Here is a 13,637-nt window from a genome sequence, read left to right as displayed (position 1 = left end):
CAAGCCTTATTTTACTAAACTGAATGCCTAGATTCCCTAGAACATCATAGTAAGGAGAAAATTGATAAGAACACAAAGACCATGTGTGCATGCTTGACATCCCCTATTTACTTTTCCAATCACAAGGAGAAAAACTGGCTCGCTCAAGGCCAAAGGGAAATGTCACAGGTCGTTCTACTGATAGATCACATGAGCTGTATATTACTAGTAGCCTTGATCCTCGGTTACCGCTAACCTTTTTTGGATTAAAGAAGAAGTAGCTGCATGTCAACATAATTTTTTTATTCAATATAATATGCAGGTGTGACTGCCTACTTTAAAGCACAAATTATTTATTGCATGGTAAACTTTTATTTAGTTACAGAACTTACATCATATAATATTTCATTGCTGAAAATATTTTAGTAAAAATAGTAAGTGGCAAAACAAAGGATAAATGAACATTATAGTGCATGTGACGTGTGAATATGATTGAGGTTTTGTGCAGATAAATGATGAATTCTCTTTAAAATTGGTCAGTCCACCCAAAACTGATATTACACATTTGGGACATGTTGCAGAATAAATCATCTGATGGTACATTTCATAAATTGCACTGCTACATTCTGTATGCCATGCTCTATAATTTTGCTGCTACATGCCCTGCTGTACCTTATATACTCCAGACTGCTCCACTATACATGTTGTGTTGTACATTACATAATCTGCACCCTGTATTTTATGCTTTATGTTACACACTCTGAACTTCATTATGTATACAATTCTATACATTAAATATTTGAAACCACTTTCCCCTGTATACAGTACTATAAATGGAATACTGTGTACTGCTGCACTCTGTACACCATGTTGTACAGCATACATTAAATACTCTACCATTGTACTCTGTACACTTTGCTATATATTAAATACTCTGGGTTTCTGCACAAAGTATACTGTGCTAACGGTTGCACACTGTGGACTGCTGCCCCCGTACACTGAACTACTGTATATGTGAAAAACTCTGGGCCTTGCACTTTTGTACACCAGGTTATATGTTATATACTACGGACTACTGAACCCTATACACTGTGTTGTATGTGAATTACTTTAGGCCCTGCACTCTGTACACCATGCTACGTGTTACATTTTGGGCCATTGTACTCTCTACATTCTGGAACTTTGGAAATTGAGAAAGAGTGATACTTTTGAATACTAAAGATATGCAGTGTGCCAATAACACTGAACATTATGCATTGTTTAAAGGAGCATAGTTAAAGAGAGTCTACATACTGTATATACAATACACAGTTTGCAGCCCTTCTATCACCAAAATTCTCCATAATAATGTAGCACCCTCCTTGTTAGCTAGGGGAGCTAGATAATTTTTTTTTTAGTTAGAGGCTGAGTAATCAGAGAGTCAAAATTTGGTCAGGGCTGAAAGGCTCTGCAGATCAGCTTTATGAAACCTCCCCTGATTTAGAGACTTGGAGAAGTCTCTAGAACTCAGTGGATGGAGGTGAGGAGGAGCTGGTCTGCACACTTATGGGATCCTGGCCAATCCCAAAGCAGGAGGCTTGGCATGGGGCCAGGACAGTCCTTAAGAGTGACTGAGCCTGCTCAGTAGCAGGGCAGATTGGGTGGAAAATGGAGTGAGCAGGATGTAGTATGGAGCCTCGGAGAGGAGCCTACCTTCAGGTGGAGGAACTGGAAGGGTGGACTCTCAGCCTCATCGTCCCCTGAGAGAGGACAGCCTGGGAAGCAGGGAAGCAGCCAGCCCAGCATAAGGCCTGAAGGCAGCCACCAACCCACAAGCTTGCAGGAGAAACTGGGGGAGTAATCCCACACCCCCTGGCCAGACAAGGAGAAAGGGCATTCGGGTCGGCAACCTGATTAGTCCCCATCTGGGACTGCTGATCTTAAAGTAACAGATTCTGTGTCCTCTTGCCCAGTGATTCTCTCAGGCAGCCGGGTGAAGAGCAGAATTCATCTTGGGCCTGAGTTGGTACCCCAGGAGAGGCTAGACAGCTCTCCAAGAAGAGAAAACCCTTCTGAGCACTTGTACATTAGTTATAGGAAGTTGTCCTCAGTTCAACAGTTTTTTGGGCATCCCATGTATCCCTCATCCCCATCCAAGTTTAAATCCCCTAATTAATTAATTAAATAAATAAACAAGTTCAAGGACTGTTTACTGTCTCTGGAGTGCAAGGCAGGAAGGAAATGTGTGTTGCCTGGCTGTACAGGACTATATAGAGACCCAAATCTCTAGTGGCTCCTAAGGGGGTAGTGCTACAATTATAATTATATAGTGAGAGTTTAACATAAGCCTAAAGGATTAAAAAAATAATATACACAGAGTAATATCACTTTGTCTGAGCCTACCTTAAAGAAGAACTTCATTAGCTGCAAACTACTGTACACAGCAACAAAAAACTGTTGTTCAAATTCTGGGACAGTCCCACGGTATTCAGGACTGTTGGGAGGTATGACTGTGCTATACATAAAATACTCTGAGCCACTTCACTCTGTACAACATGTTATTCCATACTTTCTCCAAACTGCTGTATGCTCTGTTATATGTTACATTCTACTTATTCCTGCATATACTGTGCTGTATGTTGTATACTCTGAACGGCTTCACTCTGTACATTGTGCTGCACTTGCATCTTGCATTGTATGTTGCATTTAGAAGACCATTGCCTCTGTATACAAAGTCAGTTATGTTACGTTGTCTGCACTTTTTATTTCTGTATGCTGTGCTGTTTGCCATACTCCACAGTATGCAATAATCTGTTTGCTATGCTATGCAATATGTACACCAAAATGCTGCATTATGTACATTGTGCTATATATGTATATTCATACCAATAGATGTTACTTTTGAAATCAGGCATCTAAGTCCTTTCCATGAATGGGGAAAATTTTTGCTACATTTATATCATAAAGAATAAATATTGAAATACAAAAAGGTAGGTGGAAACAACTAAGATTCCCAAGTGGACAGAAAGTGGCAAGGACATTTTACTGCTGGAATATCCAAGACATATGACTTAGCTCACTAGACTCCTCCCATAACTAAATATTACATTTGAGTGGACTGACCCTTTAAATGTAAGCATTTTTTGGCACGTTAGTTTTTAAGCTGCAGCATGACATACTAAACAATGCATTTAGCAGTGAGTTCTGATTTTAGTTTCTCCACGGCTGGAAAGGAAAAGACTAGGACATCTTTATGATAAATATTATTACAGTACTTGATTATGTTATTTAAGTTGCAGTTCTTTGGCTCATTGAAGCTCTGGCCTGCAGAGGTTACAATCTAAGACAGTCATCGTGCCTAGGTAACTTTCATCTTTTCAAATCAGATGATCTGTCACTCAAAACCTTAGCTGTGGTAATTACAAGTCTGAAGTGTTATTAAAATAAGTGATAAATATTTTTGACCAACTCCTTTCAATATTTTTTCCATAAAACTACCTATATACAGTTCTTTCAGAAGCTTTTGTCAAAGTCAAGGGAAACTGAAGTTCTTTGTTTTAAAAAAAAAGCTAACATATATTCCAGAAAACAGGTCCCACAGAATCAAATAGACAAGGCATTTTATAATGGATAGTGAAAAGTGATTTTCATTTCTTATTTAGAATGAAATGTTTTTCCTCAGAGTTTTTTTCATGCTATAAATAGCTTATGCCTAGCATATTTTCTTTTTCAGATGCTCCAAGCTCCTCCGGTAGAGCATTTTGTGATGATGGTCCAACTTCCTGCTGCAGAGATTCTTCAGCTCCAGCTCTCTGTCCATTTTCATCCACTCTGTCCACTCTTGGACTTCTTCTGTCTTGGGAAATGCCACTAACTCTGCTGAGCTCTCCTTGCGCTGTTTCATTGGGTCCATTCATTCCTCCATCAGCCACTCTAACAGATGTCCTACAGAGAACACGTCTCAAGCCCCTTTGAAATGGACGAGCTAGAAGAGCATAAATAATAGGATTCAAGCAGCTGTTAGCATAGGAGAGAGCTACCACAAAGGAGTAAAGTCCATACAGCCTTGGACCTGCAGGCAGAGGCCACAACAGATTGATAATGTTCAAGGCATAAAAAGGCAGCCAACACAGGATGAAGGCAGTCACTGCAAGGGCCACCATCTTAGTTACCTTGCGCTCAGGACCCTGTCGTCGGGTTGGAGCCACCCTAACCCGATTTCCAGATGTTCTTAGCTCAGCCACAATAAGTATATGGCATATGCAGATTACAAGCAATGGGCAGAAGAACCCAAGTGCAGCAGTATACAAGATAAAACCAGTCCTCCAGGCCTGCTGTGGTTCAGGCCAAGCAATATGACATGTTCCTGAATCCTTTGGAACACCAGCAAAGAAAACTACTGGTAGTACAACCAAGAAAGAAGCAATCCAAACAGTTACATTCACAATTTTAGCCACTTTGGGTCTTCTCCATTTTACGGACTTGATGGGACGAACCACAGCTAAATATCTGTCTATGCTGAGTACAGTTAAGCAGAAAATGCTTGTGAATTGATTGACAGCATCTAGAGTCATTACTATTGTGCATACTGGTGATCCAAATGGCCAGTAGGACAAAGCACTCTGGGCAGCAAGAAAGGGCAAACCCAACATGAAAAGGTCATCAGCCATTGCCAAGTTCAGAATGTAGAGAGCAGTGACAGAGTTTTGTCCAGCAGGACTTCGCCATGCTAAGTAGATAACCAAGGTGTTACCCCATAATCCTACTGCACATACAACTAGGTATATCAGTGGAATGAGGAGCCCTGGGGCAGCCACATTTGGAGTAGATGAAACATTGGCAAATAGAGTTGTGTTAATGTCTGCATAAGAACTTGGAAGAAGGCTAGTCGGAGATGTTGGTGTCATTTTTGAAAACACGTCAGAACATGGTTGTTTTTGGTGATTATTATTTTTTTCATGAATAATGTCTTTCCTTATTTGTAAACCTTTTTTTTATTAATAATAATAGCAATATTCTATTTTTGTCTTTTGAAAAAAATAGGTATACGATTGTGCATCCTACAAAATTAAATAATGCCAGCTTTCAGTAGATCCTGAACAATTTCTCTTGGATTCACAACTGTTCTTTCCAAATCCGCTTGGTTGGCCCTTGTCATCTGTTTTAAATTTTAATATATTGACTTTGTGTTGTTGCAAATCTAACTGTAGTGAGGAACAATGTGGATAACTGTTTTTTTTAGTGTATTTCTTGACTGAACAGCATGCTAAAACATGCATCAATAAGTTTTATTTCTTCTGAGCAGTATACTGCCATAGGGGTCTGTGGCTGTGCAGGTTGTCCATTTTATGTCATGTCTTCTTCACAGAAGGTGAATGATTCTCTTCAAATAGGCTGCATCACCAGTAGGCCAAGAATTTAGCTGTCGATATTCTGACAAGACAATGAAAGCAAATCATGTTATTGCAAACCTATCACATAATAATAAAACCATTACAATTTATTTTTACCAAAAAAGTAGAAACTGTTCTCCGAGCAAAGTCATTGTTCACAGAATAAAGCAAAGACCTGTGTACTTCATTTACCCAACTATGTGCATGTGCAAACAAAAGTCAAGTTTTTATTTATAGATAAATATGTTTTTTTTCACTTGCACATGATTGGGTATCTAAAATGTACACAGTTTCTCCTTACTTAATTAAGTGAATATTTATGTTCTGGATTAACCAGCCTCTACTCCTTTAATAAATCAGTAGACTAAACATTAATTATAGAATTACCGTATTTTCCGGCGTATATGGCGACTGGGTGTATAAGACGACCCACTAATTTTCCAGTTAAAACATAGGTTTTGGGCTATACTCGCCGTATAAGACTAACCCCCTTCCGAGGCAACACCATTTAAAAACATCAGATTTTTTAATTGAAATGGTTATGACTTACTGGCACCTAAAATCCTTCAAAATCCTCATGTTCATCCTCTGACATCATAAGTTCATGAATGACATCTTGTGATACATTTTTAAGACAGTCATCATATGGATCAAATTCCAAATCAGATGGTTACCGCTGGATGTGCAGTAATACGGTAGCTTCGGCTACATACAGTATATATACAGACCACTGGATGTGCGGTAATATGGTAGCTTTGGCTACATACAGTATATATACAGCCCGCTGGATGTGCAATAATGTACATATAGTATACCGCGCTGAGCCAAGCTGGCTCAAAACAAATGTCCCTATGACAGATTAATCTGTCAGCCCGCTGGATGTGTAGTATATACAGTATACTGAGCCAAGCTGTTTCAAAACGTACGGTAATCAGACCGCTGGATGTGTGTATGTACAGTAGCTGAGGCTACATACAGTATACGCTGGGCCAATCATGGTGAGCGATGTATTCTACTAATGAATACAAAGCCTGTTCGGATTGGCTGAGGTTGTGACATCATCAGCCCACCTCTCTGACTCAGCCAATCCGAGCAGGCTTTGTATTCATTAGTAGAATACATCACTCGCCGTGATTGGCCCAGTGTATACTGTATGTAGCTGCAGCTACCGTACATACACGCATCCAGCGGGCTGATTACAGTAGGGACGTACCGGTACGTTTTGAAACCGCTTGGCTCAGCGCAGTATACTGTATATACCACACATCCAGCGGGCTGACAGATTAATCTGTCATAGGGACATGTGTTTTGAGCCAGCTTGGCTCAGCACGGTAAACTGTATGTACAGTATTACCCCACATCCAGCCAGCTTGACCCAAACAAACTCAAGGTTCACATTTTATACCCGCGTAAAAGACGACCCCCAATTTTTGGGGTATATTTTTAAGTATAAAAAGTACTCTTATATGCCAGAAAATACTGTATATTCTATAATTAATATTGCTATAACTTTGATAAAATTATTCTTCAGCAAATGTTTTCACAATATCATTGTAAGAAGTATTACACTAATCTGCATGACTGCTCATTGTCAATCAGGAGTTTCTGTTGTAACTTGAGACACTTCTTTAGGTCCTTAGATGCACAGCAAGCATGCTTTATACCAGACTTGTCACAGATCAACAGAAGGTTCTGTACTAGCCATGAGAAAAACCACGTTAAAATAAACCTATTGGATGTAAGTACAAAGATTGTTTCATTCAAGTGGAGTAAGGCACTCTGTACCAGGATATTAACTTACAACCTTATCATGAGTATTTGCTTATATTTTTATCTGCCAATACAATCAGTAGTGTTTAATTATATGTGATGTGTTCTCAGACTTGGTGCAGTTGGGATAACAGGTTCCACTAAAACTCATTGCCCTACCTTGATATGCCTCCTCATGAACTGTGAAATATAAGCCTGCACTCATTTGATTAAAGCTATCAGTTAAATACACAAAGCATGTTTTTTTACTTCTTGGTGTGTTTAGATCACAAGTTAGGTTCAAGATCAAGAGCAGGTTTTGGGTTTTAGTGTGTAAATTAGACCCATGCGTAATGCTTGTATAAAATTAAAATCAGAACTTTTAGACTATATGAACTATATTTTTTTTCAGTTATATTATGCCAATATCAAAGTTTACCTTTACAACCTGAATAGAATAGAGACTAATTCAGGTGGCCTTCATTTCAGAGCACTGCAAGAGCCCCAAATTCTTGGGAGCTCTGTTATGCACACCAATTTCAGCCACAGATCCAAATGTTTTTCCTGCCCTCCATGCATCCATATTGGCACATTAGTGTGATGGGTGGCATGGCCAACCAAGAGTGATGCACAGCAAGAGGAAAGAGGCAGGCCAAAATTTGCAATCTGCTTTTCTATACAAGAACCTGTTTGCTAGGGTTAACTTGATACAGTTACATTTTCATTGCTATATTTACAGAAAATCCATGTTATAATAAACATTTATGCAACTATGAAACAATATTTGCAGATCATACTGGGTTTTCTAATAGCAAAGTCCATAACTGCCTTTGCATGTGTTTGTTGCTCCTACAAATTACAATTCCATATAATGTAGGTACCTCCTTGGCTTGCAGAGAGGAAAAGATGTATCTTTCCTCTGAGTCTTTGACCTGCATATGTAAATTCTGATTTCCTGGTATTTAGAACTATTTACAGCAAAGTAATACACAGATCTTCTAAAAGCCTAGATTAATGGCCTCACGTTTGTCCCCTGCGGGATGCAAGTAAGGAATATGCAATATTTATATATCTGGCTAAAAGGAATTTTTTTTAAGTCAACATATATGGAAAACACAACACATTTATTTTAAAATGTACTTGTAGCAATTGCAGCCTTTGTAAATGTGCACATTAATGCAATAACGTGTGCTTCCAGGTCTATACCCTTAGCTTCAGATTTTTTGCTACTGTCCCAGGAGTCCCAAACTGTTCTGTTTCTCTGGTGTACCATTGCTGTGATTGGCAATGTCAATATTGGGTAATCAGGCATGTGAGGCTGATATGCAAGTTAGACTATATGCAATCTAATGGGTGAAGGTATAAATCCACAATAAAGGTTTCTAAAATCCTTGCAATGTATATACAGTAGTTCTGTAGCAGATTGCCCATTTTCTCACCATGCTCAGATGAGGGCCCTTTCGTCCTCTTTTCCTACAACTACCTGGGTTCCTGGATATGTCCAGAGAAGATAGGTTTCTCTGCCTTACTCCCTCAACAGCTCAGGGAGGCCACACTGGATGAGGCAGAGGTAGCTGGGCAAATGATCTACAACCAAGTGAGGGGCTCTCCACTGACAGAACTGGCATACCAGCAGCTGGGCAGAAGCCTAATAGATACAGCTTCTCCAAAAGACCAAGCTACTGTGGAAAGCATCTCCCCAAAGAGTACCGCAATTCCAGTAGGGTGTCACTTTTTTCTTTGGGCCTTGGATTTCAGATGTTCAACAGTGTTATTGAAACTATCATGGACTTTTCTATGAGGGACACTGTCTATAAGGACAATTACATATAGCAGCTTGAGTCCAGACTGGTTTTACTGAAGTAGTGATTCTCGGCTTGCCTTTCTGTTGTTATAGAGCCTTATAGAGACTTTGCTATGCAGCTGCATTACCCTGATTGAGTCATAGAGATATTGCTGTAAAAAGTCCATGTTTGTTTGTCTTTCATTATTCTACAGTTTATGCATTTTTGACACCTTGCACCTTTTGACACTTTGCACCTTGTTTGACCATTAGCTGATTACTGCATTATGTTAAAGTTCACCTGTAGTGAATTTCTTACCCCTAAAAAGGTCAATGGAAGTTCAGATGTCTACAATGTTAGGGTAAGGGATGCAGAAATATAAAGCTCCCCAATTTGACCATGAACCACCAAATAATTTCTTTAATCTGAAAAGCACCTCCTTAGTTTTGTTGAGAAAAGAAAATTCCTAAAGGGCAATTATTTACATTATAGGTATTTTACAAAAATCATTATATTTTTGTACCTTTCATTCTTCTGAAAAAAAATGGTTAGCTCATCATGTTATTTCCAAAATGGTTCATGTCCATGTTCGTGTTTGGATGCATAGCCGGGCAGATCTGAATCATGCTACATGTCCTCCAACTGCATAGTCTAAAAGTATGTTCCTATTCCATGACTGGGCAGTGGGGCAAATGCTATATGAAGGCTTGAATGTCATGCTAGGAAAAAGAACACCATATGCAACTCATTAACCATAGAAGAGTTTTACCCTGGCCATATATGTGACAAGGTTAGCTGCCACCGCTATGGCACATTTAATAACAAGTAATTGCCAAAAACTAAAAAATCTACCATGCACAGGTTTGATTTACTACCAGAATTCAATCAATTGTAAAATCCTAACTGAGTAAGATAGTTTGAAACTTTATTACAGTTATTGAAAAATTATATTCAGAGGGAAGTGAAAAAGTGAAAACCAACAGCAATTTGATAAAAAATAGTCAGATTTCGTATTCCGTTTGCATAACAAAATCGAAGTGTGTGTGGTTGCCATTAGGCAACAATTGGACTTTAAAGTTTCAAAGACTATCTAAAACTTGGTCAGAATGGATCTTTTTGTTAACCTTTTTTTTCTTTTCTTTTTGCTTGCTTTGTTCAACGCTTTTTCCCACAGTAAGGTTTCTTTTTATTAACTTTATTTATACTATCCTTACCTGTACCAGTTAGCCATGCCTTGCAGTTTTAAATAGTAATGGGTCATTTTAAAACCTTTACCTTTCCTGATATTAGTTTAACATTTCAGGCATTACCACTGAATGTAAAACACAGCTCACCCTTATAATTAAAGACATTCGATGGCTCAGTGGGGCAAGATCTGACACCTCAAATATGGCTTCATTCTGGGGCTTTGGACGTTGCCATAGTGATGATGTTAGTTGTTGAACTGAGGCCTCGTGTATTTCAACAGTAAATAATTAAAAAGATAAGTGTTGCAAACGCAATAGCTTTGGCTGAGGAAACGGCTGCCAACTGTTCCCAAACCGCTTTCTTTAATGATAATGATGCGGGTTCTATTTTCCGTAATATTTTTAGCAGCTTCTACTGCTGTTGAACAAATATGAGAAAATAGAATTGGTTATAACTTAATGACATCAGCTATAAGCATACTTAGTATGAAGTGCTCCATGAAAGTCATACTGATAATATAATGCAATCTCTGGTGCTGCAAAGGAGGTATTGCGCTATGTTTTCAACTGCAGATATAATTTCAGAGAGCCTTACATTGTGTAGCTGCTTTTTAGATGTATCAGACTGTAGGAAAAGCTTAACTTCTTAGGGCTCTTGCACGCAGGCACCATAAAAGTCATATTTTCAGGCATTCTGGCATTTTCTTTTTACTGATCTGAATGCAGCCCATTGCTTTTAAAGGGCCTGTACATGCAGGTGTCTAAATAGTAGTAAACTACTAGTAAAATAAAAAGCTGCGTTACTGGTCAGTATTTTTTGTGCGTACACATGTAAATCATACCTTCCCCCTTCAATAGTAGATTATAATAATTGACAATTTGGCATTGTGGGAGCTAGATGAATTTTTTTTCGCAAATATAGGTGTATATACACATTTAAACATGTACCATATGGCCCATACTCATTTTTTCCATAGCAACTTTCTGCCAGGAAGTTCTGGTGTTCATACATCAATACTGTGTGCAAGGACCCTTAGTGAAACAAGCTCAGGAGTTGAGAATTTTCACAGGATAAATTGTGTGAATATTCACCCTAAAGTAGTATTATACCCAAAAGCAAACATTTTATATGGCAGTTTACCAATTCTTTTCTTTAGGCTTCCTTTACTTTATTTTCACCTGGTGATCTGATCTGTTTTTCATCAGACCAAGCTGTTCTGCAGATGTAGCTGTTGGAAACCTGAGACAAACCATTGGCCACTGACAGGGGTGCTTATGGTGATGTTTAAGACAATTATTACACGTTTTGGCTGTATTATATACAGGAATAGTTGGCCAGTCATAAGCAGCATTACCTTCTAGGGAAGATAGCACATTTTGGTAAGTTTACATTAACATTCCAATAGCATTAGGTTATCTAAAGCAACCAGGCTTATAATTCATTCTTAGATATTGTGAGTCAATAATACTAAGGAAATATGAAATGTCCCCGACAAATGGTCAGCTTTTATTTATGTAAAACCTTTACTCTAAAAGAAAAAAAAACTGTTTTCTGTAACTACTTATAAAGTGTTAGCTGGCGTTTGCCTTTAATTTGTTAATGTATCGAAATCTAGTCAGTCTAACTGCCCTCCTTTCAGACTGACAGTACTGCTGACCAAAAGTGCCCCTGCGCTCATGCATCCAGAGTGGGGGCACTCTAATGCAGAAGGTGTGTTACTGGCCAGATCACCAGGTGAAAACAGGGGGGAAAAAAGCCTAAAAAGAAAATTAATGCAGCCATCACATCTAATGATTAATAAACTGCAATATATTACATTCTAGGTTTTGGGTTTAATACCACTTTTATTTTCATGTCATGCAAAACACATTTCTGCTTATTATTTCATTTGCATGTGACTGGGTAATTGAAGCAAATAGTCATACAATTTATTGTGTGAAAATTCTCAACTTTTTGTGTTAGGTTTGCTTGACATAGCAAACAATAAACCTGCAAAATATGTAAGCGCAGTATTTCACGGCAACCAGTCACATTTTAGTCACTTGACACATCGGTGACGCATGAACTCTAATTGCTCCAGTTATTGCACTTTGTGCATTGGACTATTCTAAATTGAACAACACTGAATTATTGGGTTTTGGCACACAGAATTAGGTGCAGGGTTTTTAGCACCTACATTTGATGCTTGGTAAGTAAGTGGCAAAGCTTTCATTGCTTTTCTGGTGTTATAAACTCATTTTATAGGTGTGTTAGATTAAATTAGAACTCCAAGCGAACAGCTGACTGCATGTCTGCTGTTTTCTCTGATTTTGGATAGTCTTCCTTGTGATTCAAACACCTCAAATGGTTGGGAAGGTCTCTTTGCTACTTCCTGGATTACCATCAGGCATTGTACACATGGACATAAAGGGTTAAGGTGCATTTCCACTTTTGCAGGTAAATGTGAGAAAAAACTATTACAGGTGCATCTCAATAAATTAGAATATCTTCAAAAAGTTCATTTATTTCAGTAATTCAATTCAAAAACTGAAACTCATATATTATATAGATTCATTAAAAACAGAATGATATATTTCAAGCATTTCTGTTTTTTAATTTTGATGGTTATGGCTTACAGCTATTGAAAATCCAAAATTCTGTATCTCAGAAATTAGAATATTGTGAAAAAGTTCAATATTGTAGACTTGTTGTGTCACACTCTAATCAGTTAATTAACTCAAAACACCTGCAAAGGTTTCCTGAGCCTTTAAATGGTCTCTCAGTCTGGTTTAGTAGGTTGCACAATCATGGGGAAGACTGCTGACTTGACAGTTGTCCAGAAGACGGTCATGACACCCTCCACAAGGAAAGTAAGTCACAAAAGGTCATTGCTAAAGAAGCTGGCTGTTCAGAGATTGCTGTATTCAAGCATATTAATGGAAAGTTGAGTGAAAGTGTGGTAGAAAAAGGTGCACAAGCATCAGGTAAAACCGCAGCCTTGAGAGGATTGCGAGGCCATTCAAGAATGTGGGGGAGATTCAGATGGAGTGGACTACAACTGGTGTCAGTGCTTCAAGAGCCACCACACAGACGTATCCAGAACATGGGCTACAACTGTCATATTCCTTGTGTCAAGCCACTCCTGAACCAGAGACAATGTCAGAAGCGTCTTACCTGGGCTAAGGAGAAAAAGGACTGAACTGTTGCTCAGTTTGCATATCGTTTGGAAATCAAGGTCCCAAAGTCTGGAGGAAGAGTGGAGAGGTACAGAATCCAAGTTGCAGTCCAGTGTGAAGTTTCCACAGTTAGTGGACCAACACCAACAGATGACATGGCTCCCCAAAATACTCACTGTGTTTTATCAAGTCCAAAGTCAGTGCAGCCCTCTACCAAAATATTCTAGAGCACTTCATGCTTCCCTTTGCTGACTAGCTTTATGGAGATGCTGACTTCATATGCCAAAAGTACCAATACCTGGTTTAATGATCATGGTATCACTGTGCTTGATTTGCCAGCAAACTCGCCTGACCTAAACCCCATAGAGAATCTAAGGAGTATTGTCAAGGAAGTTGAGAGACACCAGACC

General features: G+C 38.7%; 1 protein-coding gene across 2 annotated transcripts in view; it reads right to left on the bottom strand.

Annotated features, from left to right (window-relative positions):
* Nucleotides 1-315: 315 nt before the first annotated feature.
* Nucleotides 316-13,637, bottom strand: part of SSTR3 (somatostatin receptor 3) — a 32,631-nt gene continuing 19,309 nt past the window's right edge. For both annotated transcript variants that reach the window (XM_089681939.1, XM_089681941.1), the window contains exon 2: nucleotides 316-5,391. In XM_089681939.1, the coding sequence (XP_089538065.1) occupies nucleotides 3,654-4,865 (1,212 nt within the window). In that variant the 5' untranslated portion in view covers nucleotides 4,866-5,391 and the 3' untranslated portion in view covers nucleotides 316-3,653. The remainder of the gene's footprint in view (nucleotides 5,392-13,637) is intronic.

This window comes from Staurois parvus, unplaced genomic scaffold (genome assembly GCF_062004578.1).
Source record: "Staurois parvus isolate SC_StPar_1 unplaced genomic scaffold, SC_StPar_1.0 ptg000282l, whole genome shotgun sequence".
Lineage (NCBI taxonomy): Eukaryota > Metazoa > Chordata > Amphibia > Anura > Ranidae > Staurois > Staurois parvus.
Note: the sequence above shows the minus strand (reverse complement) of the source record. Positions and strands in the feature narration are given on the sequence as shown.